This window comes from Spodoptera frugiperda, chromosome 10 (assembly GCF_023101765.2).
Source record: "Spodoptera frugiperda isolate SF20-4 chromosome 10, AGI-APGP_CSIRO_Sfru_2.0, whole genome shotgun sequence".
In the NCBI taxonomy this organism is placed as follows: domain Eukaryota; kingdom Metazoa; phylum Arthropoda; class Insecta; order Lepidoptera; family Noctuidae; genus Spodoptera; species Spodoptera frugiperda.
The window spans coordinates 2,648,961-2,676,889 of record NC_064221.1 but is presented as its reverse complement, the minus strand read 5'-3'; the positions used below and the strand labels follow the sequence as shown (position 1 = coordinate 2,676,889).

Here is a 27,929-nt window from a genome sequence, read left to right as displayed (position 1 = left end):
TCGTTTTACTACATTTTTCTATGAGATATACAGGATGTTAAAGAACGGATTTTCGATACCGAAATTTTACCAAAAAAAATTTCATTTTTGAAATGACTCCTATTCATGTATATAGAATTTTTTGTATATAAAGAAATACTATATGTATGTTGGTACGTATTGTATATAAAAATAATGACTTTTTAGCTACAAAAGCTACAGTGTACATTTTAGAGGAATATTGGTACGAAAATTCGAAATAGTAGGAACAAAAGCTACTTTAGAAAAGGTTATTTTTAACAACTAAATACTTCATTCAATACCTTGACATATAAATAATGTTCCCAGCATTGTCAATAGCACATCAGAGGTAACTAGTGTAGGATTATAGTTCTTATTTTGGTAGAAACAAGATTTATTATTTTATGCAGTGGTTTTTAAGTTTTAACCGACTTACCAAAAAGGAGGTTGTCAATTCAGTCGGTATGTTGTTTGTTTTAGTAATTTTAACGTTAATCTGAGCCTATTAAGATGCCAATTATTAAATATTATAATTATATTTTGGCAGGGTAACAAATATGTTACTAGATTGAAATTTTTAAAAATTGTTTTTTTTTTGTTTTTAATATACAAATTGAAGAACTTTACATTGAGTAAACTTAATTTAAGACCGATATTTAGTTTATATGGCACTTTTATAATACTGTTTGAAATTATTTCCGATACAGAAATAAGGTTCAATTTTGCGTTACTCTTTAGGCAAATTTTCATACATTTCTGCATATTATAATAAATCAAAGATACTACGTACATATAATAAGTTATTCTAGTTACCTTTGACGCACCATTAACAATGCGTTATTTATACAAATTATACCTTATACGCATAATGACTGGCATACAGCTAATTTTGGTATAAACTTTAGATTCTCATATTATTATATCATTTTTTAATTTTCCTATAAAGTCTTATAATAATATTATTATGTCGCATGTCAACTTAAAATAAAAAAAAAAATACATAAAAATATATTTATATTTAATACAGTATCTCACATAGAGGGACAAATCTATGTGAGAATACTGAAAACCGTAAATTACTCAAACTGAGAATCGAATCAGAGACTTTACACTAACCACCAATTTCAATAACCTATCTATCTGCAGATTTGACTACTAGAGAGAGAGAATTTTGACACATTTTGTATGAAGCGCAACGTCACGCCTTTTATCCCCGAAGGAGTAGGCAAAGGTGCACACGTAACGTGTATGGCACGTAATACCACTGTATAATATACACCTACTATTCACCATTTGTATTATAAGTCCCATGTAATAGGGGGTGATCCTATTGCCATATACTGGGCACAATTCCAGACTCCGTGGTACTACTGAGAAATTTTCGGAAATACCGAAAAATGCCCAGTAATACTTTGCCCGACGCGGGAATCGAACCCAAGACCTCTTGTCCAGCAGTCGCACTTGCGATCAATCCACCAACGAGGCAGCTTGTGTTAAAATACTATCTCTCTAGCAAATGTACAGATAGATAGATTATTGAAATTAGCCATAAGCAGTCGCAATAGCAACTACCTACTGTAACAAAAACAAAAAAAAAAACTTTTTATATGAAACTATAAACATTGCTTTATATCAGCAAACTTTATACGAAAACTGACATAAACCACGGTTCATATAATAAGACTTTATAGGAGTTAATTATGGCTAGTTACTGCCACACTCAGAGACATTTAATGATTACTTAAACTATTCCTTAGTAACGATTTTGTACTGAAAACCATTACTAAGGACTGGCTTAACACGTTCAATGCCGCCGACACGCCAAGCGTGTTCTTGCTAATTTCTATAACTACGCATCGAACACGCCAGGCGTGTCCTAAATGTTTTAGTGATATTTCGAAAATTAGCCAAAATTGCCTTTTGGAATTCTCATTACATAATCTGCTAGCAATAACCTAATGATTATGGGACGGCATCGCTATAATCATTAGATTTTGACATCGCTATGAACTTCAAAAAATAATGGTGGCAGTGAACGTGTTAAGTAATCATTAAATGTGTTTGAGTGCGGCACTTAGAGTTAGGTCTAGTCTAGGTATTTACATTATAACGGTGGGGGCTCGCGGATGCCCTCGCTGTGTCTCGTGCGGCCTGCCATGTCCAGGATTGCCTTGGCTTCAGGGTTCACGTCCAGGACACTTAGGTCTCTTTCGTCCTGTAATACATTTAAATTTAATTATAGTTTAAGTCTAATTTTTCGTCTAGGGTCCCAAATCTAAAAGTATGTTTATTGTATTTTTTGGTATAAGCCGGTAAACAATAAGACAGATCACCTGATGTTAAGCGATCGCCTTTTGGGAGTAATGAATTTAAGGTTTGTTGGGAAATTGTGGATTGAGAAGATTAGGAAGGGGGATGTGAATGTTTGTTTGTTTGGATGACACGCTGAAACTGCTGAACGGATTATGGCTGACTTGGGTGATAGGATACTTTTTATACCACAGGAACGTGGGCGAAGCCGTTGACAGAAGCTGGTTTAAAAATAATCCTGTATAGGAATTACTTCTAAGTACACCTTTAAGTTGTATTCTATATTTTTTCTATATACAATATAAAAATACTACACGACTTACCTACATACATACAGTAACAGACCTACAACTCTTCAAATAAAAAAAATAATATGACAAATAAACTATAATAATACAAATAGTTCAAATCTATTACCAAATACTGATAAAACTACCTTTTATAGTCTTTCTATAATAAATTCGTATTTAGTACAAGATAAACGTAAGACCCAAACTGTTAGACCAATGAAAAACTAATATACTATTTGTTCTGGATTTCTATTTATTATATATCAAAGTTACCCCAGCGGGCTGTAGTAACCCGAACTTATTGGCATTATTTTATGCATACCTTGAAACAAATCTTCATGATTATTAATTCAACTATTTACATTTTTTTTAATCTTCAATATATATGAGCCTTCAGACTTCTAGCTTTGACATCTAAATTGCTGACGTCAGCATCCGATCAAGTCCAAAGGCACAAAGTCAACAATAATATGTACACCTTATCTCTATATATAAAAATCAATTGCTGTTCGTTACTCTCGCTGAAACTCGAGAACGGCTGGACCGATTTGGTTAATTTTGGTCTTGAATTAGTTGTGGAAGTCCAGGGAAGGTTTACAAGGCGATAACAAAATGCTTGAGGCGGCACGAAGTTTGCCGAGCCAGCTAGTGTTCAATATTTTTCAAATATATGACAGTTTACGCCATATTTGTAACATTCTGACTTTAGCACTTACTAAAGTACATATTATATCAACTTCTTCAATTGAACAAATTCAACTATAATACATAATGTTCAATATTAATCAGACTTCTAACGTTTGACATTCCGACTTCTAAATTCTGACATTCCGACTTCTAACTTTTGACATTCCGACTTCTAACTTTTGACATTCCGACTTCTAAATTTGACATTCCGACTTCTAAATTCTGACATTCCGACTTCTAACTTTTGACATTCCGACTTCTAAATTCTGACATTTTGACTTCTAACATCGCAGTCTAACAACGTGACGTCAGAAAGAGTGCAAGTCATAATATCCGATGTTTTTACTGGGATATTTGCCGCAAATCTCTAGGAACGCTCTGTCGGGCTGGTGGGGGTCCAGGATACTCTTACTGCTCTTCATCGTCACCAGCTGAGAGGGAATAAGGACAGGATTAGGATTAGGATGGGGTTGGAATCTTCTAGATGGTTCTAGAAGTAAGTTCGTGGGATGCCGTTGTTGGAACTAGAGGTTTAAAGTTGGACATTATTTTATAAGCCTTCATTGTGAAAATTTTAAAATAGTTCACGATAAGGTGTTTCTTCTAAAATATCCTGATACCTCTTGCGAGTAAAATTCAAACTAATTTTAAAATCTCTATAAAAGAAACGTCACGTTATTTATACTTTACCATGAATGTGATTCAGAATATAAAAAATAAACTTAGGCCTAAGTTTATTTTTTATGTAATTTGTTTCAGAATTGTGGGTCTAAGTTAATATTTTATGTAATACACAAGAAAATCCCAGAAACAGCATAGTTACACTGACGTACAGACTAACAGACAACTTCATTTGAATGTCCCTGTATTAAGTTTCTGTACTTCGTTTAATTGACATTAACGCTTCAGAATAAAAGAACAAAACAGTAGCAATACTCACAGATTCCTTCAAAGACATGGGCTTGTCTCCGACGCCCCAGACCTCCAGGCTCTTGATGCGGAAGTTGGGCTCCTTGCTGAGCCGCTTGTACCCTTTGTACGTACTGCAGGACTCGGCCGACGATCCCTCGCCGAACGGGTCGCCGTTCACCCAGATAGCACCGAAGTGAAATTGGCCACCCATTAACTGGAAACAATGTTTAGGTATTGTTTGGGAACCATTTTTAGTTTAGAAATAGATTTTAAGATTAGATCAATTGAATAGTGGTATGCTCTGTTATATTAAGCTTATTTATTGTAGAAAGTGAATTTAAGTGTGGGAGAGTCATGCTTCGGCACGAATGGGCCGGCTCGACTGAAGTATTACCACGGCCTCATAGAAAAACGACGTGAAACAACGCTTGCGTTGTGTAAGTGAGGATACCGGAGGTCCAATTACCCCTCTTCCCAACCTCCAATTCCCCAACAACCCTTAAATTCCTACCCCCGAAAAGGCCGGCAACGCATTTGTAAAACCCATCTGATGTTGCAGGTGTCCATGGGCGGCAGCGATTGCTTACCATCACGTGATCCGTCTGCTAGTTTACCGGCTTATACCCGGTATACCAGACAACGATACAGGAGAAAATCTTTGCGTGAGCAACGTTTTTAAATACAACAAGATCTTAATCTACTCAGACTGCCTTGTTGGTCGAGTGGTCGCAAGTGCGACTGCCTGACAAGGGGTCTAGGGTTCGATTCCCGGGTCGAGCAAAGTATTACTGGGCTATTTTCGGATTTTCAAAAATTTCTCGGTAGCAGCACGGAGTCAGGAATTGTGTCCAGGATATGGCAATAGGCACATAGGTGAAAAGTAGGTGTACATTGTATAGCGGCATTACATATCGTAATGTGCACCTCTGCCTACCCCTTCGGGGATAAAAGGCGTGAAGTTTTGTTGTTGTCTTAAACTACTCACCAGTCCATTAGGCAGTGTCTTAGTATGGTGATTAATGTACTGATAATGGTTGTTGTACGTGGTGGCCGGGTAGACGCGCATCTTGGGCGCGAGTGTGAACAGGAACGATTCCTCGGTGCCCACGAAGTTGGGGCCCAGCGACCACGACGCTGGGGCGTAGCCTCCGAAGATGTAGCCCGAGTTATCCTCGATAATTAGGAGAGAGGCGCCCTGGTCTTGGATTCGGCCTGGAAATGAGATTTGGATGTAGTTTTTTTAAGTATCGCAGTAGTTTCGAGCTCTTTAATTATGTATTTAGTGTTCAGAGAGGTGAATATGTCGACAAATCATTAGCATTGATCCCGTTATGGCTAGAAACTAGTCGAGTATACTCGAACATAGGCATATGAGTAAGTCATAAATATTATACTACTCATATTACATAGTCTTGCCATATATACATAACCTCTTACATATCTGTTTCCTTTCATCAACAGTCATTAGTCTTACTATGTAAATAAATACAGAAATTAATAAAAAAACATGAACCTAAATCTTTGGATCACTCTGTTTTTGACATACACTCTATAAAAATTACATCAAAAGTCGATTAGTTTTTAAAAGCAATATTCAGTATTGCACTATTATAATAACTATCGTGAGACGTACTAAATTAACTAAAATCACGGTAGAGCTTTTCTCTACTAGTAAAGCTCTACTAGTTTCAAGACACAGAGAAGTCTTCATCATGAGCAACGTGCGCAAGTGAGGCTTCGTCATGCAGTCTACTGAGTGCCTACTTGTAATTAATTCCGTATTGTGCTTACCGGTCATGGTGGAGAACGACTCGCCGTGTATGTGCGAGGAGAACAGGAACCGCCACTTGTCCTGGTGCTTCTGCGGGATGTGGCTGTTCAGCCACACGATGTGCGACAGGTCTATGAAGGCCGGGTAGTCCGGCATCGAGTCCAACCCTGGATTAAAAGAAAACCTGTATTACTAATACGCTTAATAAACCATTTTGAGGGTTGGAACTGAAGAATTCATCATCGTACTAAGCAGACATACTTTACTAAGGATAATGTGAGGCTGTTCAAATATAGAGAGAAAGTTTTTACACCAAAACTTCATGCAACAAAATAACGTCCCATAACGCGACGTCCGGCATGACGCAAAAACAACAATCTGTCAAAATCTACTGACGTGGTCTACTTGAACAACTGCATGAGGGATGCAGTGAGGCGCGGTGCGGCACGGCACGAATGCAATCAATTGGCTCGATATAGTAGCGCGAACTGGACACGGTACCGTCACGTTTTTATTTAAATTTCAGAAACAGAAACACAACGAAACGATTCACATGCACGTAGGACATAGCCGCCGTCACACTGCATCGCGTTGATGTCGCGTATCACCGCACCACTTCGTGTTCGCTTCTAGATCACTGGCACAGGACATCGCGTAAGCAACGAAGGACCACAAGTCAGTCAACAACATAAATTTTAATATAATGGTGTAGTAGTGACAGTTATTGTTCAATAACCGTACCTATAGGCAGCGGCATGAGACAGGGCTCCGCCCTGGCGACGGGCCCGGGGCTCTCGTCGCCGGTCTTCTTGTTGATGCCGTACAGGTTCACGAACACCGCCTCCGTCATCTGACGCAGTAACGTGTTCATCTGTAGCCTGCGATAACATAACACAGTAAATAAAATAAAAGACAATTTATAAACAAAGGACAGCTTAAGTAAGTTAAAAAAAAAACAGAATAAGTGTAAACACTGGACAGTTTAACTGGATGGACTATGTATTTTGAAATTAATATTTGTTTATAGTATAGTAGTAGAATGTCGTAATGGTTTGGTTAAGGCAAACCGAGAAATTGAGGGTGCGCGAAACCTGGCAAGTGTACTGTACTGTCTAGGGTTAAACACACGGTAAAGGACAACATCGGGAAGAAATGTGGACATATTATTTTATTTCTAACTAGCTGACCGTACTTCGTACCGCCTCAAACATTACTTTCTCATCTTTTAAATCTTCCCTGGGCTTCTACGAGTAATTCAAGACCAAAATAAGTCAAATTGGTCCAGTCGTTTTCGAGCTGTAGCGAGATTAATGATCAGCAATTGATCTTTATATAACAATATATAGATTATAAGTTTGAAATCGCCAATTAATGATCAAACATTCTCCGTGTGAGAAAAACCTTTGGTCAGCAGTGGCCACTTATACGGTAGTAATGACTATTACCTAGTCTCTAAGTTGGCTCTAACGGCACTCTCTAACTCTTATTTGTTGACATTCCAAAGGTATTTATTGGTTAATTGGAATTATCGATTAGATTGATTTGACTTTGACTTTGACTTTGGAGAGGTGGTGATAAACGTACTCTGTTTAAAGCCACTTACCATTTATTAAGCTGGTTGGAGGTGCAAGCGTTGAGCGTGACGTCGGCGTCCCCCTCGACGCTAGCGGCGATGGCCTCCCCCAGCGCCTGCACGTGCGACGCGCGGCCCCGGAACCCCTTGTTGATCCACGTCTTGGCCCGGCTTGAGGACGCGGACTTTAATACCTTTATGTACGTTGACGCTATGCTTTCGCAATACTGCGGACAAATAATTCAAAATTTTCTCCTGTGTCGTGGGTGCGTTTACAAACATACAAGTTCACATACACATGACACCCAGACCCGACACAACAATTTGTGGATCACACAAAGAGTTGCTCCGTGTGGGAATCGAACCCGCTACCCGTTGCGCGGCAGCCAGTTGCCCAGCCACCGCACCAACCGTGCAGTCAATTCAATGGTTGCCTTATTATAAAATGTCATTACAATGACAGTGTATTAAAATAAAAAGTTATTTATGTCTAGTAGTATTTTTTTAACTATAAAGTTAGCGCACTGTTTGTGAAAAGGTCTGTCCCGACTTCAATCTGTAGATGTCACATGTGTGTGTAAAATTTTACGTTTATAAAAAACGACGACATTCAGGAATTGTTTATTGGGACACACGTTTATACAAAAAGAGTCGGTTAGATAACAAAAACCATTTTAGACTCAATTATTAACAAAAATAATACTTAGAGCAACTAAATATGTCTTCGTAGATAAGTAAAGGTGTCGTACACTCGTACCTCTCTAAGTAGCTGGTAGGGCAGCTCAATAGTATCGTTGAAGTCCATACCAAGACTGTTGTATGCCACCATCATACGCTCCTCCGACGTACCTGCAACAAACCAAAACTTAAACGAAAGAAAAATCTTCCATCCGAATCTGAATCCGCGATGGGTTGCATATACAATACAAGACCCGCTTTTCACTAGTTAAACAGTATACTGATTCCCAAGTAATAGTAGTCATAATTTTATCGAGGCATTAATCTGGGTTACTCTTTAAGAAATTTTTAGATTTTCTTCTGTGCGCGTGGGTGCGTTTACAAACACACAAGTTCACATACACATGACTCCCAAACCCGAAACAACAATTTGTGGATCACACAAAGAGTTGCTCCGTGCGGGAAACGAATTCGCTACAAGCTGCGCGGCAGCCGGTTGTCCAATCACCACGCTAATCGTTTAGTCGAAATATTATCAAAAAATTTCGAAAATCTAAAATCTCTATAATAATTCTTTATCCGACCGGGAACTAGCCAAATCGGTACATATAAATATCTAAGTATGTCTGTATATAAACATATTACGATGTACTCACCTCTAACATTATACACGTATAATTCAGCGAATCTGTTGAAGTCGCAGGACGGCAGCTTGTTCGGTCCGTACCCGAACAGGAAGTTGGTGAGGTACTGCGCCAGCCGCGGGTCTATCTGGGGACCCCAAAACCTCTGGAAATGGAAACAAACAAACGATAATTAGAAAAAGAACATATTGGAATTTTCCAGGATAGTTTCTGGTATTAAAAATTGTAATTTGTTTTCTACTAAAAAGATATAGAGATCCACCTACTGTTAAACCATTGGTGATTGATTTAATCATCCATGAAACCTTATTTACCTACGAATGCTATTGCACCGTAAAATAACATATGTTTTTGTCTCTATGTTTGAAAGTATTTCCGTAGCTCTTCTTATGTATTTCAGGTGATGGTAAACAATCCCCGCCGCCCATGGACACCGAAATCACCAGAGGCGTTACAAGTGCGTTGCCGGCCTTATGGGGGTTAGGAATTTATAAGGTTGTTGGGCATTTGGGTATTGGGAAGATTAGGAAGAGATTAAATAGGCCTCCTGTATCCTCACTCACACAACGACACATAACGCAAGCGTTGTGTTGGTTTTCTGTGAGACAGTGGTATTACTCCAGACGAGCCGGCCCATTCGTGCCGAAGCATGACTCTCCCACACTTAATTTGTGTGGAAGACGCGAGAGAAATAGTAATCTGAATACAATAATCCTCTACAAATGTATAGGCCCATTGTTTTTATATTGTCATGCCGTAACGGATAGGCAGTTTCAAGTTTACAAATATGGATGTGAACCCTGACGGTAACAAGGTTAATTGTCCGTCAGTATATCGTCAGTTCAGATCCGTTTCTGATGTAATCAATGGGAGTAAGTGGCTATATCAAGATCAACAACTAGATAGTCCATTGCTGGACTATGGGACTCTTTTTATTTCAATTTAAACGGCAATATATCGTACTTGCACAACAAATATTTGTTGAATTCTATGAAAATATTTTTAAAATTTTAATTTGTTGCATTTGTAGGTGCTACAGAAGATTTACAGGCAAACCAAATATGATTGTTGATGATTGCTTTTAGGATTCGTGTTGATTTTGTTAATAAAACAATAATTGTTTAATTTTATTTTTGTTACAATTTTATGTACCACGATAGACTTTCTTGCATAAGTTTGATGGTAGATTTGATTTTTAAAAGGATTTTATTGTTAATTTTGTTATAAATGTGCCCTTTTTGGCGAAGCGAGAGGGAGTGTCAGACTTTTACTACCACCCCGTTCCTACTCCTGATTTTCGAACCAGGGCCACGGTAAACCCGCTAGGTAGTCCGCAGCTGCGGATCAGGCATCAGCCCTACTGGGCCCCATCTGTGGTGGTCTGATGGCTCTTTAGGGCGCGCGCAGAACGCGACGCGCCGCACGCACGGGTCTGGTTCTGGTCGGCGAGCTACCTCTACTCGCCGTCCGCAGAGACCCGCATTTACGATGGTCGGAGATCGTCCTGCGATCCCCGACGCCCGGAGTGTCTATCGCGATGGCTGACGCGTGAGGAGGTTCATTCTCTCACGCGCCCCGGCTCCTCCTTAGCTAGCATGACTGCTTCGCAAAAGGAGGAGACGGCATCCCAACATTGGTTCAGGCCATGGTATGAAGCGAGGGGCTTCATACCATGGCTTGAACCAATGCCGGGCGCGAGAGGTCGCCGTCACTGACCACATCCCTGAGGAAACGGCGATTTTCAGTCCATGCAGGACACACCACCACCGTATGCGCCACCGTGTCCTTCGGGCAGTCCTGACAGTGATGTCACCCGTGCGTTTCCTCCTGCCCAATCAGAAATAGGAACCTGCCGAAGCTCCCATGTCCGGTAAGCACCTGCGTCAGGCGGTAGGTGAGGACGCCGTGGCGTCTCTCTAGCTACACCTCAAACAGAGGACTAATAAATAAATGAGATAAATATGCCCTAGAAGGACACTATTTAATATTCTAATTCAGAATATGTGAATTTGTTGTCCTTTCGGGTTAAAAGCAAGTACAAGTAACCTTGTTTGTGTGATCTTTAATTACTATAATCGTAAGACGGTGTTTAATATTATAAATAAATACATGCTGGTCAAAAAACATTGGGTTTATATTTATTTTATTACTTTCACCGATATGTGTTGTGAATTATTAATAATCACTACTAAAAGTAATAAATTTCGATCGATTATTCACATTTACCAAAACGTGTGGTTATTATGAATAATAATTTTGTATATTTATTAATAACTTTCAATTAATCAGATTTACCGTAACATATATACTAATGAATATGATTGGATTGCACAGTAATGTAGCATAGCACATCTCTGGTGGAAAAGCACCCTTGGTCGACTCTAACGACAACCGCGGAAAGAGGAGGAGTTATGTCAAATTATGTATAATTATCTTTCTATTCTGCCAACAAGAAATGTGAGACAGTAACATATTATTATACTAGTTTTATTACAATCAAATCGACTCCTACGCTAGATAAAAAGATCAGAAACCCAGACCGCATCAATGAACTATTTTTATACAATTGTTTATTGTGAGTAAATTGTAGTTTTACGAGGAACGTTATAAAATCAGTCCCACACGATAGCTTTACTTTCGTTTCAAGGTACCGGTGATAAAATGCGAGATGAAAAGAAATATGTTTAATAGATATCTATTTAACGATAGTACAGGCGTGAATCTAAACTAATAATTGGATAATAAATTATTAGTTTAGATAATTTCAGTTTTACTGGACTTTTTTTTCGGATTTTTCTCAGTAGCAGCTTTTTATCGAAAGGGTAGGCAAAGGTGCACATTACGACACGTAATGCCGCTGTACAATGTACACCCACTTTTCAGTATTTGTGTTAAAGTCCCATGTAACAGGGGATGAGCCTATTGCCACATACTGGTCAGACTCCGTGCTACTACCAAAATATTTTTTATAAACACCGAAAAAAACACAGTAATTCTTTGTCCGACAGTCGCACTTACGACCACTCGACTAACGAGACAGTTCTTAACGCTCACATCCATGCAATAATCCCTGAACTATGGATCTACCCTACAGAAGAGTAGATTTGAATAATCCAAATCTTCTGTAGAGTCAATTTGTAAGTCCACTGCCACGGATTGGTTTTTTTTTAATCTTTACTATTATTATTTTTTATAAGGGGTTTTTGTCAAACAAGGATATGTCAACCCCATCATACCTTATAACGGATTGGTTGTATAACAATTTATGGTCAAAAGTGGTGATTGAGTATTTTTTCATAGATTGAAAAACAAAACAACTACTACATATACCCATAAGGTAAAGCACACATTACACAGACCACGTGCCGTATTTTCCTACACCAAAACTATTAATTTCGATCGATATATTAACAAGAACAGGCGAAAACCAGAATTATAAACATACGAAATTCCTCAAACTTGTAATGTATGACTAAGATACATTTTCCTCATCATTTCGCATACCAAATCTTGATTAACAAAGGCTTGAAATAGCAACAAGTAAAATCGTATGGCGAACCAACAGGATCTAGTATGGACGGTGATTGGTGCATTTACCTCAATAATAAACTGGCATTTTCGATTACTATGTTTATTTAATTCGTTAGTTTATTGTTATAAATGACTATGGATTACGAGATCTCGGATTTGATTTTAAAAGCAGGTAAAATACAGTTTTATTTTTATTTTTTTATGAAACATGCCGGTAATCGAGCAGACGTATTACCTGATGGTAAGCAATCGTCGCCGCCCATGGACACTTGAAACACCAGAGGCTTTACAAGTGCGTTACCGGCTTTTTGGGAGTTAGGAATTTGAGGGTTGTTGTTCGGGAATGGAAATGGGGAAGATTGGTAAGAGGGGAATTGGGCCTCCGGTAACTTCTCTCTCACAACGAAACACAACGCAAGCGATGTCTCACGTCGGTTTTCTGTGAGGCCGTGGTATCAATCCGGTCGAGCCAGCCCAGCATGGCATGAAGCATGGCTCTCCCACACTTAAAACAGTGATGGTTTTGTGATATAATTTTAAGGGTAATCCACGTTTCGTCATTTAACGAATGCAAGTACCCTTCAATAGGCGGCCCATAAACGATAAAAGCTTGCTTCTTTTTTAGAAAACTTAAACTACACACGACGGCAACGTTAAATCTACCTATTGTTTTTGACGAATTCACAGAGGACAGCTAATATTCGCCAGTTACTATATAAAAGGAGACCCCAAATATTTTCATGTCACTCTTACTATGACACCCACTTGATGAATAGGGGTAGCGAAACATGTAACCTAACTGTGCATCCACACCGCTGTTTCAATTTGTAGATCAAAGCTTTCAAGTGTTACTCAGCAACATCCGACTATAAAAATCACATTCAAAGACAATTAATGTCACATAAGTTACAGATAGTAACCTAAAGTAACGTGTTGCAATTTGTCGTTCCAAAAAGTAAACTGCAATGTGGATGTATCTTCTCTATTATCAACATATGACCTGCTTTGTACTACAAGTCTACAGCCATTGTACTACAAGCTAATGTGTCCTACAATAACTTGCCTAAAAATCTGGGCATTGCTCTCGAAACCTCATCAAAGAATCTCACTATAAATTTCAAAAAACAAATATGAAAATATCGTTAACGTATCAAAGTGACTTTCATGTACGTTTTACGTGCTTTTATTTTAGTTAGCGAGCTTTAATGGCCGTAAACAATAATAAATAGTCGCTCCAACATTCGTCTAGTATCGAAAAAACAACATTTTTAAAACATCACTCATTTTCTCCGAAGAAATCGGTGAACGTTTGTTTAGGAACTAACTTTCAGTAAATTTACCTATTTTTTTAGGAATGCGTATCGAATTTTATATGTAACAAAAGAAATAGAGGCAGACAAAGAAGGTAGAAGTGCACATTGCGGTACGCAATGCACTGTACAATGTATACCCACTTTTCACCATTTTCGTTATTAAGTCCCATGTAACAGGGGATGAGCCTATTGCCATATACATATACATATAAAACCGAAAAAAGCTCAGCAATACTTTGCTCAACTCGGGAATCGAAGCCTAGACCCGGCTGTCGCACTTGCGACCACTCGACCGACGAGGCAGTCAGAAATGCATTAAAAATGGTATGGGTTTTTTTTTTTAGGGGAGAAAATTATCCAATGACTTCTCTCGCCTTGGGCAAGGCGAGAGGGAGTGTCAGACTCTTACGGACTAAAAACCACCCCGTTCCTCCTGCTTTCCGAGACGGAGCCCCGGTAAACCAGCTAGGTAGTCCGCAGCTCCGGATCAAGCATCAGCCCTACTGGCTCTTTGGGGCGCACGCAGAACGCGACGCGCTGCATGCGCTCTGGTTCTGGTCGGGTGGCGAGCTTGCCTTGCTCGCCGTTTACAGGCCCGGACTTACGGCAGCCGGAGATCATCGCGCGATCCCCGACGCCCGGAGTATCTCTCGCTCAATAATACCGTGGACTCACAAACCGGAGATAAAAAGAAGTAATGACCAATGACCGTTGGGGTGACGCCAACTTGGTCACTTTCAACGCTACCAAAACCCAGGCGTTTATTCTCTGCCAAACGGAGTCAATTTAATGGCTCCGACTTCCCGATAATGTGTCCGTTCCAAGCGGATCATCTAGCTTCTGGGCGTAACTCTATCGCCTACGCTTAACTTCGGCTCTTATATAGAGTCGAAGGCGCATCTGTCTGGTAGACGTTGGGTATCCTCTCGAAGGTAGACGGTACTTCACAGAACAACCTGAGCCTTTACCAAGCGCAGGTTCGGTCATGTATGGAGTACTGTTCTCACCTTTGGGACGGCTCGGCTAAATACCAGCTGGATGCGCTCGAACACAGAAAGGCGTGCCAAGAAGCCTCAATGATGATGCGCTTGTGGAGGCCCGGCTTCAAAGCCTTGAACACAGGCGTCGCAAGCCTTTCCGTTTTTTACCGGATACATTTCGGAGAGTGTGCGGGGGAATTGCACAACTTGATTCCCCGTAGTCCTTTTCACATCGACCACAAGACAATCGGCGAGGCGTCACCGCTTCATGGTAGATATCCCACCCACTCGCACGAAGCGCTTCGCTTCAAGCTTCCTTGCGCTTCGCTTCAAGCCGTGCGAACTGCTAGGGTAGTGTTCACTAAAACCGAAAGAAACCGGAGTTAGAAGTACACTCGACCAATGACGTAAAATTACCTTCAAAACTCATAACAACCTTCCTTCAACCTTTTCGCGCCTAAATCTGGAGAAATATTCCGAAATTGTTCACAAAAATAAACCAATCAATCAGTCGGCCATATATTCACATTATATTTTTTTTTCTCACAATATTTAAGGTTGAACTCTGATGTTTATGGCGCGCATGGTTTTCTTCAACAACGTGTCTATGGTTGTACTAAACAATTGTTTGGCTTTTGGGCCATTAAACTAGCGAATTGTTCATTGTTTATTGTAGCAGGATATGAAAGTTTCAATTAGTCTAATTTTCTTTCTTCCCATTTGAGCGAACTAACTATAGGTAAATGCATGCAACGTCACGCCTTTTATACCCGAACCGATAGGCAGAGATACACTTTACGGCACGTAATGCCACTACACAACGTACACCCACTTTTCACCATTTTTGTTATAAGTCCCATGTAATAGGGGGTAAACCTATAGCCATATACTGGGCACAATTTCAGACTCCGTGCTACTACTGAGAAATTTTCGAAAACCGAGAAAAGTCCAGTAGTACTTTGCCCGACCCGGGAATCGAACCCGAGAACCCTTGCCCGGTAGACGCACGTACGGCCACTCGTCAAGTGAACGAGGCAGCCATTCCAAAAACTAAAACTCCAATGTAAGTTTCTTTGTTTGACCTAATCTTCTTGTAATTGTATATGGTTTAGAGTAAAGAAACGGGCATGAGCTATCTTTCTTAAACATGCACGAGGTTAAAAGCATGACTATAAGCAATTTTCGTCATCATTTACAACAATGCTTCATACTACGCTGCTTCGTCCGCTGGTGTTATGGCCCATACCTACTAGAATCCCAACGGCATCGTCGTTCATATAAACACGGATGACGTCCATCGCGGTATGTGATCAATGTCTGGACGATCAGATTTATAGCGCCACTGTCCGCTGAACTGATCACGAGCCAGACTCGATATAGTCAGTTAGTATCTGAGTTTGGGCACTGTTTTCTGATTAGATATGGGAGAAGAATATGCTTTAGGCCCTAGCTGCATAGATGGGGCACAGTATGGCTGATGCCTGATCCGAAGCTGCGGACTGTCTAGCGGGTTACTGGGGCTCCGGCTCGAAAAGCAGGAGAAGAACGGGGTGGTTTTTAGTCAATAAGGGTCTGACACTCTAGTCATTAGACGATTTTCAACCCTTTAAAAAAAGGCCCTAGCTGCAGAAGCGCGAAAGCACAGCGGTTTTCAGTTACGTAACAATTGTGTTGTGTCGAAAACCAGGCGCGAGACAGAACCTGTCCTTGTTTCACAAAATTACGCGGTTAAAAACCGCCGCGGTTTCGCGTCAATGCGGCCGAGCCCTTAAGAAGAATCAATAAGGAGAAAAGATGCTTTAGTGCTTTTTTTGAAAAACTCATGCAGGTATGACATTTACACAGGTTGTGAAGTAAAGATTTAACCGAACAGGGAATAGGGATCTCATCTATCTACGGGATCTCATTTATAACTTTTGTGCATATATGATTACTTAACCCAGTCCTTAGCAATTGTTTTCGATACAAAATCATTACTAAGGAATAGTTTAAGTAATCATTAAATTTCTCTATACTACAGTTCTAGAAGTGGGTTGGCCACTAATGAAAGCTCAAAGCATTAAACAATGAGGTTTTACTGCTAAACCGTCACCTACAGTAATTACATTAACTAAGCTTTGCAGGGTGTAAATTCAATCCCCACCATTGCCATCGACCTTCCACCATCAGTAGGCAATCAGCTAATAGAAGTACTAATTTCGTCACTACAAGATAATGTAGACAGCAGAAAACTATAAGTTTGTTACCCTACTCTACCCGTGTGTATTATAAGAGACGAATTAGGGACTACACAGTTATACACTTGACAGAGAAGGAGCAGCAGAGCAGTGCTCTGTGATAAACCGTTGTTTTCTTTTTTTTTTTTTTTGATGGGGGAATATCCAATTTCTTGGGTGAGTTTCAGACCTTTAGTGACTAAAAACCACCTCATACCTACCCCTGCTTTGAGCCGGAGCCTCGGTAACCTGTTATGTTGTCCGCAGCTCCGGTCTCTGATAAACCTGAACCTGGTTTACAACGGGTTTGTTGTTCTTTTAACAAGATTAGGGTTATAGTGTTCGGCGATCTGATTGGCTAGATCCAATGAACCAACCAATCAGAGGCGGTAACTTTTCGATATCATTAAACGTAAAGCAAACTTGTACTAGGCTTTAAACATTTTAAACTGCGATCTCAAACCCAACGGCCAAGCATAGAGATTATGGCGCTCTTGTGTAGAGGAGGCTCATCAGTGAACTGTTACAGGGATGCTTACGAGCAGCGAATGAAATCGCCCTAAGTAACTAGTTTCTAAGAGGCCAAATTCCACAGAATTCGGTGAGCCCAAAGAGCATACACACAAATATTTGTGTGAATACACACATAAATAAAGGATATTATAAGCATTGTGGATCGCAGTGAAAAAAAAGTTGCATGTTTAAGTTGCTAATTGCACCAGTCCAGTTTGTTTACAGAATGTTTAATAAACATGAAAACCGTTTAGCTGGAGCCAATGTCAAGCTAAACACAAAAGATTTATGAAATATCGCGTTACTCTTGAAATAGAATTGGAAGATAAATTATCAATAGTCCACTGAAGACAGTCTTACAATTAATTTATGTTTATGAACGATGGAGATCAATGGTTCATTTCTAATCAAAAACAGAAGCCAAATAATTTATTTCAATTAGATCGATATAATATCAGATAGATGACAGCACGGACAGTGCAATGACTGGGCTACTATACAACGTGTAGCGGGTTCTATTCCCGCACGGAGCAACGTTTTGTGTGATCCACAAATTGTTGTGTGTATGTGAACTTGTATGTTTGTAAACGCACTCACGACACAGAAGAAATACTTGTGTGGAGAAACGCTTAAAAAAAAGAAGATCACCAGGATTTTAAAAACACAAAACAGAATGTTTAAAGATAAAATTGTGTATGTCGGTTTGCAAGTATTTGTTTGTGTAGATTTCTATTCTAATATGAGCAAGGAACTCCGTGGTCACTATATCATATCACAAGACCAATGAGGATGTAGGGACCTCAAATCATGAATCACAGTCCAAAACAATCCAATAATCCTACCAAACTCGATCCTCATCCATCAAAGTATCCTTGCAGTCAAGAGAGAAGAAATGGCCCAACAAACCACATAAAGAGTCGGTCAATTCGGAACCAATATAGAAAATTGGCCCGAACACGTGTACCACCGCGCCCCCAGACGGCTGCCGATAAATTACGGGGACAGACAAACAGACAGTGACGTCAGCCGCCCTGTACACAAGGCCAGGCCCAAACAATCACTACTTACTTACCACAAGTTCATTTATTTTTAGGAAATAGGATAGAAGAATCCATACACTAGGGTTTTCTCCTGTGTCGTGGGTGCGTTTACAAACATACAATTTTACATGCACATGACATCCAGACCCGAAACAACAATTTGTGGATCACACAAAGAGTTGCTCCGTGCGCATTATAAGACCCGCTACACGTTGCACGGCAGCCAGTTGCCCAGCCACCGCGGTAACCGTGCAGTCAAATATTGGGGTAATAAGTTACGGTAACTTAATTTGTAGAGATTGTCATAAAATTACTTATGGCTGTTGTTCCTCATAGATTTGTAAAAGTTTTAATTTTAAGTAGATTAGTTAGTACCTATTAATGATCAACGCAAATTAAAAAAAGTTTAAAATGTTATATGGTGGTTTCAAAACTTCATGAAGAAGTGGGTGAGTCCTTGAGCACGCTAAAAGGACACAAATGTTTGGATAAAAAGACATAAAAGTCTGAATAAAAACAAAATTTATAAAACAAAGGAATATACCGCGTGCACTGAACTTTATTCAACCTCATTTCTTTACAATTTAACTTCACACAAAGAAGAGAGCACGAACTGAAGTTTGTTTTCAAACAAATCACACTGTGGACCAATCTTAAATTAATCTTGAATCATATCATGACGAATCATAAGCGTTGGTGTATAAATTCGTAAAAATATTTACATTTCAAAAAATCGCTAATACAAAGCAATAGTTGTTTGTTTTTTCTTCATGTGCGTGAAAGGAGAAAGAAGACGACTCGCGGATACAAAGAGTTTTAAATTAAAAATAAAATGTTCAGCTTTAGTACAATATACAGTTTCAGTGTACAAAGAATTTTTTGTCCTTGAACATCGTAAGAGGTTTCTCTTTTAAGACTGGCACTGAGTTTTCGGAGCTGCGGACAATGTAACAGGTTACCGGTGCTCCGGCTCTGAAGAAGGAACGGGGTGGTTTTAGTCAGTAAGAGTCTGACACTCCTTCTGGCTTTAAAATTAAATTTAGATTGGTACTGTGTATTTGGAACTGCGGATAACGTAACAGGTTACCGGGGCTTCCTCAAAAAAAGGGGTTGGTAGTTCATCCCATCCAACTACTAGTACTACGCCCTGGGCGAGAGAAGTCATAGGATGGAAGTGAGTGAGTAAGATGATAGTAAGATTTTATGATGTAGTAGGGAGATTATCCCCCCTTAAAAAAAAAGGAGCGACATTTCTACAACTCCAAAACTGCATTACAAACGGTCCGACAAACTTTCATCCAAAAAAAGTATTGTACAACAGCGCCATTCCATAACTCAATCCAATACAACAGCAGACACAAACAAACGGTCGCGGTCGTGACCGTTTAACGCTAACACTCGTGCGCCTGCGCAACCAACACTACATTTTCTATTTCCAACAAAGTTTACACGTAAACATCGGTTTAGTGAGGTGTAAATCATTTCACGAACACAGCCAGTGCTATAAACTTTGTAGAATGCGCATGGGCATGTGTTGCAAACTTTATTAATGTTGCTATTAAAAATATTAAGTTATGCGAGGTAGAGCTTTGTGATCGGAGATTGTTTTGTGACAGGGGGGCGTAGTTAGCGCCGTATCTGCTGTATTAATTCAACGTGCGTAAGCAAAAAACAAAAACTTCCGATTTTTCATTTCAGAATGATGTTGATGAAAAAAAACATGTTTTATTTTCTGCGTAAAGCAAACGTTAAAAAATTGGTCAGCAACTTTAGATAAATTCATATCGTCATATAAAGGCCCCTAAGCATGGGCTCACTGTTATAGTATCTGTAAGTCCTTTCTTTGTGGCTTGAGAGACAGGGTGGGAAAAGTTACTGGATGATTTTCCCCCTCAAAAAAGGAAACGCAAACAAAATTTTATACAGAGCCTCGTCAAGGCACGCTACACCACTGTTCCGTGATAATAGTTTCCGAAGCACATCATTCAGACGTCAGGATATCCAGCTATCCCAAACTGACCAACTCTTAATAGAACTTTTTAGTACTATACTAGCATAGAATAGCTACTAGATAGAATATCAAGTCTTTGTTTGTATTTATAGAAAAAGTAATGCTATAAATCTCCTCAACCAACACCAAATTCCATTGCTTCATTTCTTGACCGCTTCTTTTCATAGATTTTTTGCTCTCACGGAAGTGCAAGACCATCTTTTTCCTTGTGACATAAAAAGTCAATTATACTTTTTGCACTACTGGTACGATAGAAGCAACTTATTTTTCTTTTATTTAATCCTGGGTAGGAGAAACCTCCAAATATATTGTGTCCATCCTCTTAGGTCGAAGAAGGTAAATAACAGGATATTTATAGTGTAGAACTATTTTTTACTTCGCTTTATTTTTGTTTGGTAGAAAGCGCTAATCTCCGGAACTGCGTGTCCCAGCTAAAGAATTATAGTTTGTGTTGGATAAATCATATCTATTTACAGAGAAAGGCCATATAACATGACACTAAGCCCAAAAAAAGGACCACAGATGGGGCCCAGTAGGGCTAATGCCTGATCCGGAGCTGCGGACTACCTAGCGGGGTTACCGGGGCTCCGGCTCGAAAAGCAGGAGTAGGAACGGGGTGGTTTGGATGATTTTCCCCCTCAAAAAAAAAAGCCCAAAAAGGAGACTATTTAACAGCAGTTAAAACCGCGCGAGTCTACCTAGTACCTATCTTCAATAGTACCTACTAGAACTTGGCACATTTCCTGCTAATTCATAGTTTATGCCACATTACGAATGCAACAGCCCGTGTAAGTTTACTACTGCAATAGTAACGAGAAACAGCTTCCTTGTGGATACGACTTGATGATTTATGCACGCCCACCCATTCTGTGGTCTTAATAAAGTATTAAATAATGTTAATGTTCTTCATTATTCAAATCATTCGCAGTTGATATAGATATGGGGGATGCTATTAAGTACAGTAGAAGGATATAATCTGTTTCTTTTACTTATATATCTGTTTCTTTCTTTTCTTTGTTCTGTTGTTTCTGTTTCTTTTTTAAACTTAACGTTCGCTTCTTGAACGCAAATGCATTGGTAAAAAAAAAAGTGATGATTCGTAATATCCACGAGTTGTTGCAGATCGATTATTCGTCTCCTCTGAATTTAAGTGGAGGAGAGCCGGGTAGTTCTTCGAAAATTGATTCTTCGACTGATTCATATGGCCAAAATTTAATAAAAAAAAAAAAAAAATTTACAAAAAGTTTTTAGTAAGTAAATATACTTTATTTGGTATATCTATTTTCATATGAACACGTGTTACAGATCTTAAAGTGAAATTAAATTTTGGCCATATGAATCAATCGAAGAATCAAATTTCGAAGAAATACCCAGCCATGCTTCTTCTTCTTGAAACAACGCTTGCATAGGGTTACCGTTGTGTGAGGTTACCAGAGGCCCAATTATCCTGTACCTGTACCATAATATGACATTTACTTGATAATTTTTCACCGCAAAAAATAAATTAAATGAGGTGGAAACCACTGAAATGTAGATAATATATGTGTCCGCAAGTAGAAATGAAAATAGTAACCTCTTGTATTATATAATTTACCGATTTCCGATATATGAGACACAATAGAAACCACATTTTGTCTCGCGTAGATCAGCGTTTCGGTAAACCACGAGTTATTTGGTTGGTTTCATGTTGAGACAAATATGCTTAATTATGTAATATCTCACACATGAATGCAATAAATAATTTGAGTTTAGTTTCCCAACAAATGAGTTAAACAAAAAGCATACAAGTCTACTCTCATTAAAGAATCCGTCTACGCCTCCTCTATTTGTTTTCCCAGACTCCATTCTAGTTATTGGCAGTAAAACAAATAAAATTAAAACACTGCATTAAACCCGCGGCTCGGTGCAAAATATCGATGTAATGTAACGTAAACTTGGAACACGGGATAAATCAAAATGTTCAATGTTGCTGTAAATATTCCGAAATGTTTTTCATGTTATATCGAGTTTCTAAACAGACTGAACGCGCTCTACTTAGGTTATGAGTTATGTACGTGCATACGACTAAAATAACATTACGAGGACGATGTGAGAAATATTGCTGTTTTTATGGTATACGAGCCGACGGATCACCTGATGGTAAGTAATCGTCGCCGCCACATGGACACTCGGAACAACAGAAGCGTTACAAGTGCGTTGCCGGCCTTGTAGGGGTTAGGAATTTAAGGGTTGTTGGGGAATCGGGGATTGGGAAGATTGGGAAAGGGCTCTTCTGCATTTATTCACCCCTCTAATTCTTTTCATCCCGTTTTACAGTATTCGTTTCGAAGCACAATTCTCCCACATAAACACGCAGGCCCTTTTCAGGCGTCATCCTATCGAAGGATTAATTATATTATTCTCTGTTGAGTTTGGTCTCCGCTATTAATATATAAATAAATCATGAAAATACACACTAACTTATTGCACAAGCTTTTCTCAATTGATTGACTCATAGAATTATTTCATTGATAACTTTGTAGCTGTATCATCACCGAATCCTACTTATCATGACATGATCTATTCATTATCTGTTGAGATTTTATCTTCAAGAGCGAGTGTTAGGAATAAATAGGTAAATATTGAGATGTTATGTTATCCCCTAACCAGGCTTTTTTAGGGGTAAAAACATCCAATGACTTTCCCCGCCTTGGGCGAGGCGAAAGGGGCATGTCAGACTCTTACTGACTAAAAACCACCCCGTTCTTGTTTCTGTTCCTACTTCGAGCTGGACCCCGGTAAACCCGCTAGGTAGTCCGCAGCTCCGGATCAGGCATCAGCCCTACTAGTCCCCATCTGTGGTGGTCTGATGGCTCTTAGAGGCGCGCGCAGAACGCGACGCGCCGCACGCACGATCCCCTAACCAGGCTTAGAGGGCATTACTGAAGGCCGAGCCTTATGTTGGGGACCGCGTAGGGTAGGGAACCATATAATTTGCATTGTCAATAGTTTCTGAGGAACGGACGTCCCGAAAACGACAACTCTAAACACAGCGGGTAGCGGGTTGGGCATCTTATAAATCAGATACAGAAACATCTGTATTTCTATACATAATATTTATATATTGGCAACATTGAATATTGCCTAAGTTATGTGTGTACGCAAACATTTCAATGATAGTTTCGGCTCTATCAGCCGTAAATTGTGTCCGTTTGTTTATGAAACCGGCTGATAAATTGATGACACTAGCCACCTGTGGGAAAACGGAACATTGGAGCTGTTATAGTGCTTTAAATCGTTCCAGATATTTGCCATTTCCTCAACTCATCAAGAATGATTGAGGATAAAAGTGCCTTTTTATATTGACGTTATGAAATATCATACGACATAAGATTTTAATGTTTTGTAATGAGAGAGATCAGGCAGACTGGCATCCAGCGGTTATAATACGACCAGGAGCAGTGGACTGCCTAGCGAGTTACCGGGCTCCGGCTCAAAAAGCAGGAGTAGGAACGGGGTGGTTCTTAGTTAATAAGAGTCTGACACTCCCTCTCACCCAGAGCGAGATAAGTCATTGTATGACTTCCCCTCGTAAAAAAAGCGGTTTTAAAGTTATAATAATACTTTACCTAACCAGCAATCAAAACCAAAATCCTATTCTACTCTTACATCACCACACAGCTCGTATATTAAGTGTTTAACGTCTATTCTCAGCGTAGAAACGGACGACAAAATCGGAAACCACATAACATCACGCAAGCTTACAATCAATGCGTCTATTAAAAACAACACAGCGCTAACTAATTACAGTTTTGACAGGTCGCCAGTTCGTTCCCGATCGACACAATACCATGGGCACAGAATTAGACCGAACGGCCCTGAATACTCAATTGAGAAATACAAAATTTGAGCATATTTGTAATGTGTGAGCCGGTAAACGAGAACGGATCACCTGATGGTAAGCAAGCAATCGCAGCCGCTCATGGACACCTGAAACACCAGAGGCGTTACAAGTGCGTTACTGGCTTTTTGGGGGTTAGGAATTTGGGAGTTGTTAGGGAATCGGGGATTGAGAAGAGGAAATGTCTGGTAAAAAAACAACGCTTGCGTTGTTTCACGTCGGTTTCCCACACTTCTAGGCATATTTGTATGCCTAGAACCTTGTTTTATAGTAGTTACTATCGGCAACAAGCTTACGGCCTGACTGGTGGTAAGGAGTCACCGTAGCCTAAATACACTTGCTACACTAGATGCGCCGCGAATGTGTCGCCGACCATGTAGGATTTGTTGAAGTTTCATCTTAACGCCACTAGTGTTGTTCTCTTGAAAATGTAATTTTACATTTAACGACTCGTTTCTTTAACGACTAGTTCAGCCATTAAAACGTAATATATGCAAAAAAAGCAAACGTAACATTTTATAAAACGTGCTAATTGCAATCAGAAGCTAATTTAAAAAGTGCCAAAACTAGGAAAACAATACGATTACGAAAACTGTGACTAACTATTAAAAACGTGTGCCATATCAAAGATACAGATAAAAAAATAAGCCGCAATATTAAAAACGTGCTAAAACGCAAACAGGACCAAAAGGTACATGTCCAAAACAAAAATAAAAACTATACAATGAAGTAAAAAACGGGATGATTGCTAGTCACAAAAAATATTTAAGTAATACCACCACCAACAAATAAATCTAGAAGCTACTATGTGACAAAGAAACCAAATTAAACACAATTTCATTAAAAACAAAATGGGGGACAAAACTAGAACTTAAAATATAATTGTTTTACTACATACAAGTTACTCTTAACTCATTTACAAATAGAAAATAGAACAAAACCAATGTACTCATAAGGAAATATTTATTCAAGATGTGAATCACTTCAACAGTAATAATCACATTATAATAACTATGTTTGTATGTCAATCACACTGAAACTGCTGAACGGATTTTGATGAAAATTTGTATACAGATATATGAGCTGAGTTGGGTGATAGACATTTATTTAAAGTTTTTATTTTTTTAATACTGGAGTATTTACCTGGCTGGACTGGATCAGTAAAGCCAGTAAATTACTATAGGGTCTCAAGTATAATTACACCCAAAATACAAATGGTGTCAGTGGAATAGGAAACTACACCAGTCATTGTATTATCAAGGAGACTTAAGTTTCAATCAAGTTAACATAATATATGTAATTTAAATATTTCTTATGAGTAAATTGGTTGTTTAATAATAAATAAAAACAAGCTAAACAATGAACTAGCTAAGGACTGAACTTAACTGAATATGATATTTTTCTACTTACAACACCTTGTATGTAATGATCAGTTTGATTGGTGATGAAATAAAATGTATTCAAAATATATATAAACAAAATATCTTATAAATAATAGCAGTTAAAAAGTATTCTTCCAAAACATTTTAATCAGTAGTCCTCATTAGTTATTTGAGAATGTGTTTTATTGTAAAACTACCCACATTGCAGAAAACAAAACCAACAGCTAAAATACTCCCCGAATTATGGCAAATCAGGAAGTATGGCAACATTCCCTATCTCTCATTTCATCACCAATCAAAAAGTGAACTAAATCGAAAAAATAAAGGAAAATGAACACACTTCTAGCAACACTGCGTCTAATTTGCCACTCACGATGAGGTCCTCCTCTCGTATCTTGTCCGAGTTCTTGCTGGCCGCCCTGAACGTAGCCGCAAGGTACTTCTGTTCATCTTTTGTTAGAAGCGTGCATTTCGCTGCTAACTTCTTACTTGTGTTACCCATACTGGAAATATTAATTTTGAATTAATAAATTGCTGTGATTTGTAAAAATATAAATTACATTAAGTACTAACAGATTATTATATTTTTTCATCTTGACTGGCACTTTCAAATTACGACCAAAATTGTACTACTTGTGGGTAGTTTAATAGTGGTAGTATAGTTATAAATTTAAATCAAACTATAAAATTCTGTGTATAGTACAAAACATTTTTTTCTTTAGATGGAAATATAAATATAACAGTAACAAGTGAAAATCAGAGCTAGAACTACAACATGCAGACATGCTCTTAGTCAGCTGATATTATAGTAGTATGAACTATGAATTAAATATATCTGAGCACCTGGTAAATTATAGTTAAAATAATATAGGTAATCTAATAAAAAATGCACATATTCATTCAAATTCTGTACCTCAATAAGTTATTTATAAACTGTGGGTACTTAGAGTAGATTTGACAATTTTTTTTCTAATTAGACTCAAGTGTACTTTTATGTCCAATTGGAAAATAACTACATCTTTAAACTTAAGGATAAAGTGAGCACATTTAAAAACACACTAACAATACATACATTTACATAATAATATTATAATTAATTATTCTTAACAAATATGATGGAATATGACAGAAATAATAAAGACTGTAAGTATTGTCTATATATGTTCAAAAATAGCACTTGTTGCCATGAGAGTCATGTGATATTGTTTGTATAATCATTGCCCATGATAGAGGACAACTTGACACATTATGACATTACTATTCTACCTTGAATCAACAGGAAGATAAGCAGGTGTAACACAAATTCACTTTTACACTTTACACTCGTCAAGACGTACACAACCTCCTTCGTATCCTGATACCGAACTTATGGACTTATAGTGCAATGTCATTGCCTACCTTCGACCTTGCACTGAAAAAAAAATTAATACCCCTTGTCCTTGTCATGAAAATATTTTTTTATATCTTTTTTTTACACAAATTGTAAAGATTTTCTACAGACAGTAAGGGTATATAAAAAATTCGGACGTCTTGTAATAATTAAATACGATTTAATCCGTAAACATAACATAAACATTACCTTATTACGAATAAAAACAATGCTAAACCTTGTTTTACAAATACACTGCACACTATTGACTCGCTTTATCGATCAAGAACTTTTTTATTACACATAATCTTGAGCACCTATCACATTATTAAACTAAGTTTTAATGATAACATACCGCTGAAAATATTCAACGCAATAAATCAATATTTTTTGACAAAATTACAAATTAATAAACTAGGTTACCTGTCAACCTTATGTCAATGTCAACTGTCAAGGATGTTTTTAAAACTTTTTCGTAGTCGGATAAGGAATTTTACGATGCCTCGTACCACCACACTACGCGCGAAGCGCGAAACGACTACCGTTTAGCACCGCGTCAACGCAACTGCCTTATCGTGAATTTTGGTTCAGCTACTGGAAATAAACCGCTATGTATTAAGTATAGGTATTGTACAAATATTTGAACGTTGTTTTACCTCACTTATTGATTAAACATTTTTATCTGATCGCAAATCGCAATCCCATTGATTTCTGAAGCTTTGTAGACATGAACTGAAATGCATTTGTGATTAAACAGTTTACAAAATAATTAATCGAGATCAAGATAACGTGTTGGCCTTTGGTCTATTTCATTCATTCATTACGATCC

At 38.5% G+C, this 27,929-nt stretch overlaps 1 protein-coding gene across 4 annotated transcripts; it reads right to left on the bottom strand.

Moving 5' to 3' along the window:
- Positions 1-1,577: 1,577 nt before the first annotated feature.
- Positions 1,578-27,678, bottom strand: LOC118277117 (MTOR-associated protein MEAK7). 4 transcript variants are annotated; one of them, XM_050696239.1, is made up of 10 exons: positions 27,311-27,517; positions 26,105-26,234; positions 8,878-9,010; positions 8,301-8,392; positions 7,574-7,770; positions 6,712-6,848; positions 5,991-6,137; positions 5,185-5,411; positions 4,228-4,413; positions 1,578-2,215 (listed from the first exon to the last, which is right to left on the bottom strand). In XM_050696239.1, the coding sequence occupies exons 2-10, from the start codon at positions 26,231-26,233 to the stop codon at positions 2,105-2,107; spliced, it is 1,359 nt and encodes a 452-aa protein (XP_050552196.1). In that variant the 5' UTR covers position 26,234; positions 27,311-27,517; the 3' UTR covers positions 1,578-2,104. The 4 variants fall into 4 exon arrangements, with proteins under 4 accessions (XP_050552196.1, XP_035451701.1, XP_035451699.1 ...); XM_035595808.2 differs by lacking the exon at positions 27,311-27,517 and adding an exon at positions 26,998-27,185 and having other exon boundaries at positions 1,579-2,215; positions 26,072-26,234; XM_035595806.2 differs by lacking the exon at positions 27,311-27,517 and adding an exon at positions 27,524-27,678 and having other exon boundaries at positions 1,580-2,215; positions 26,072-26,234.
- Between the last annotated feature and the right edge of the window lie 251 nt (positions 27,679-27,929).

Coding starts and splice junctions, on each gene's coding strand:
- LOC118277117 (XM_035595806.2), bottom strand. CDS start 26,233: ATGGGTAACACAAGTAAGAAGTTAGCAGCGAAATGCACGCTTCTAACA. Junction 8,393..8,877: donor ATACGTGTATAATGTTAGAG/GTGAGTACATCG, acceptor GGTTTGTTGCAG/GTACGTCGGAGGAGCGTATG. Junction 6,849..7,573: donor TCCAACCAGCTTAATAAATG/GTAAGTGGCTTT, acceptor ATGTTATCGCAG/GCTACAGATGAACACGTTAC.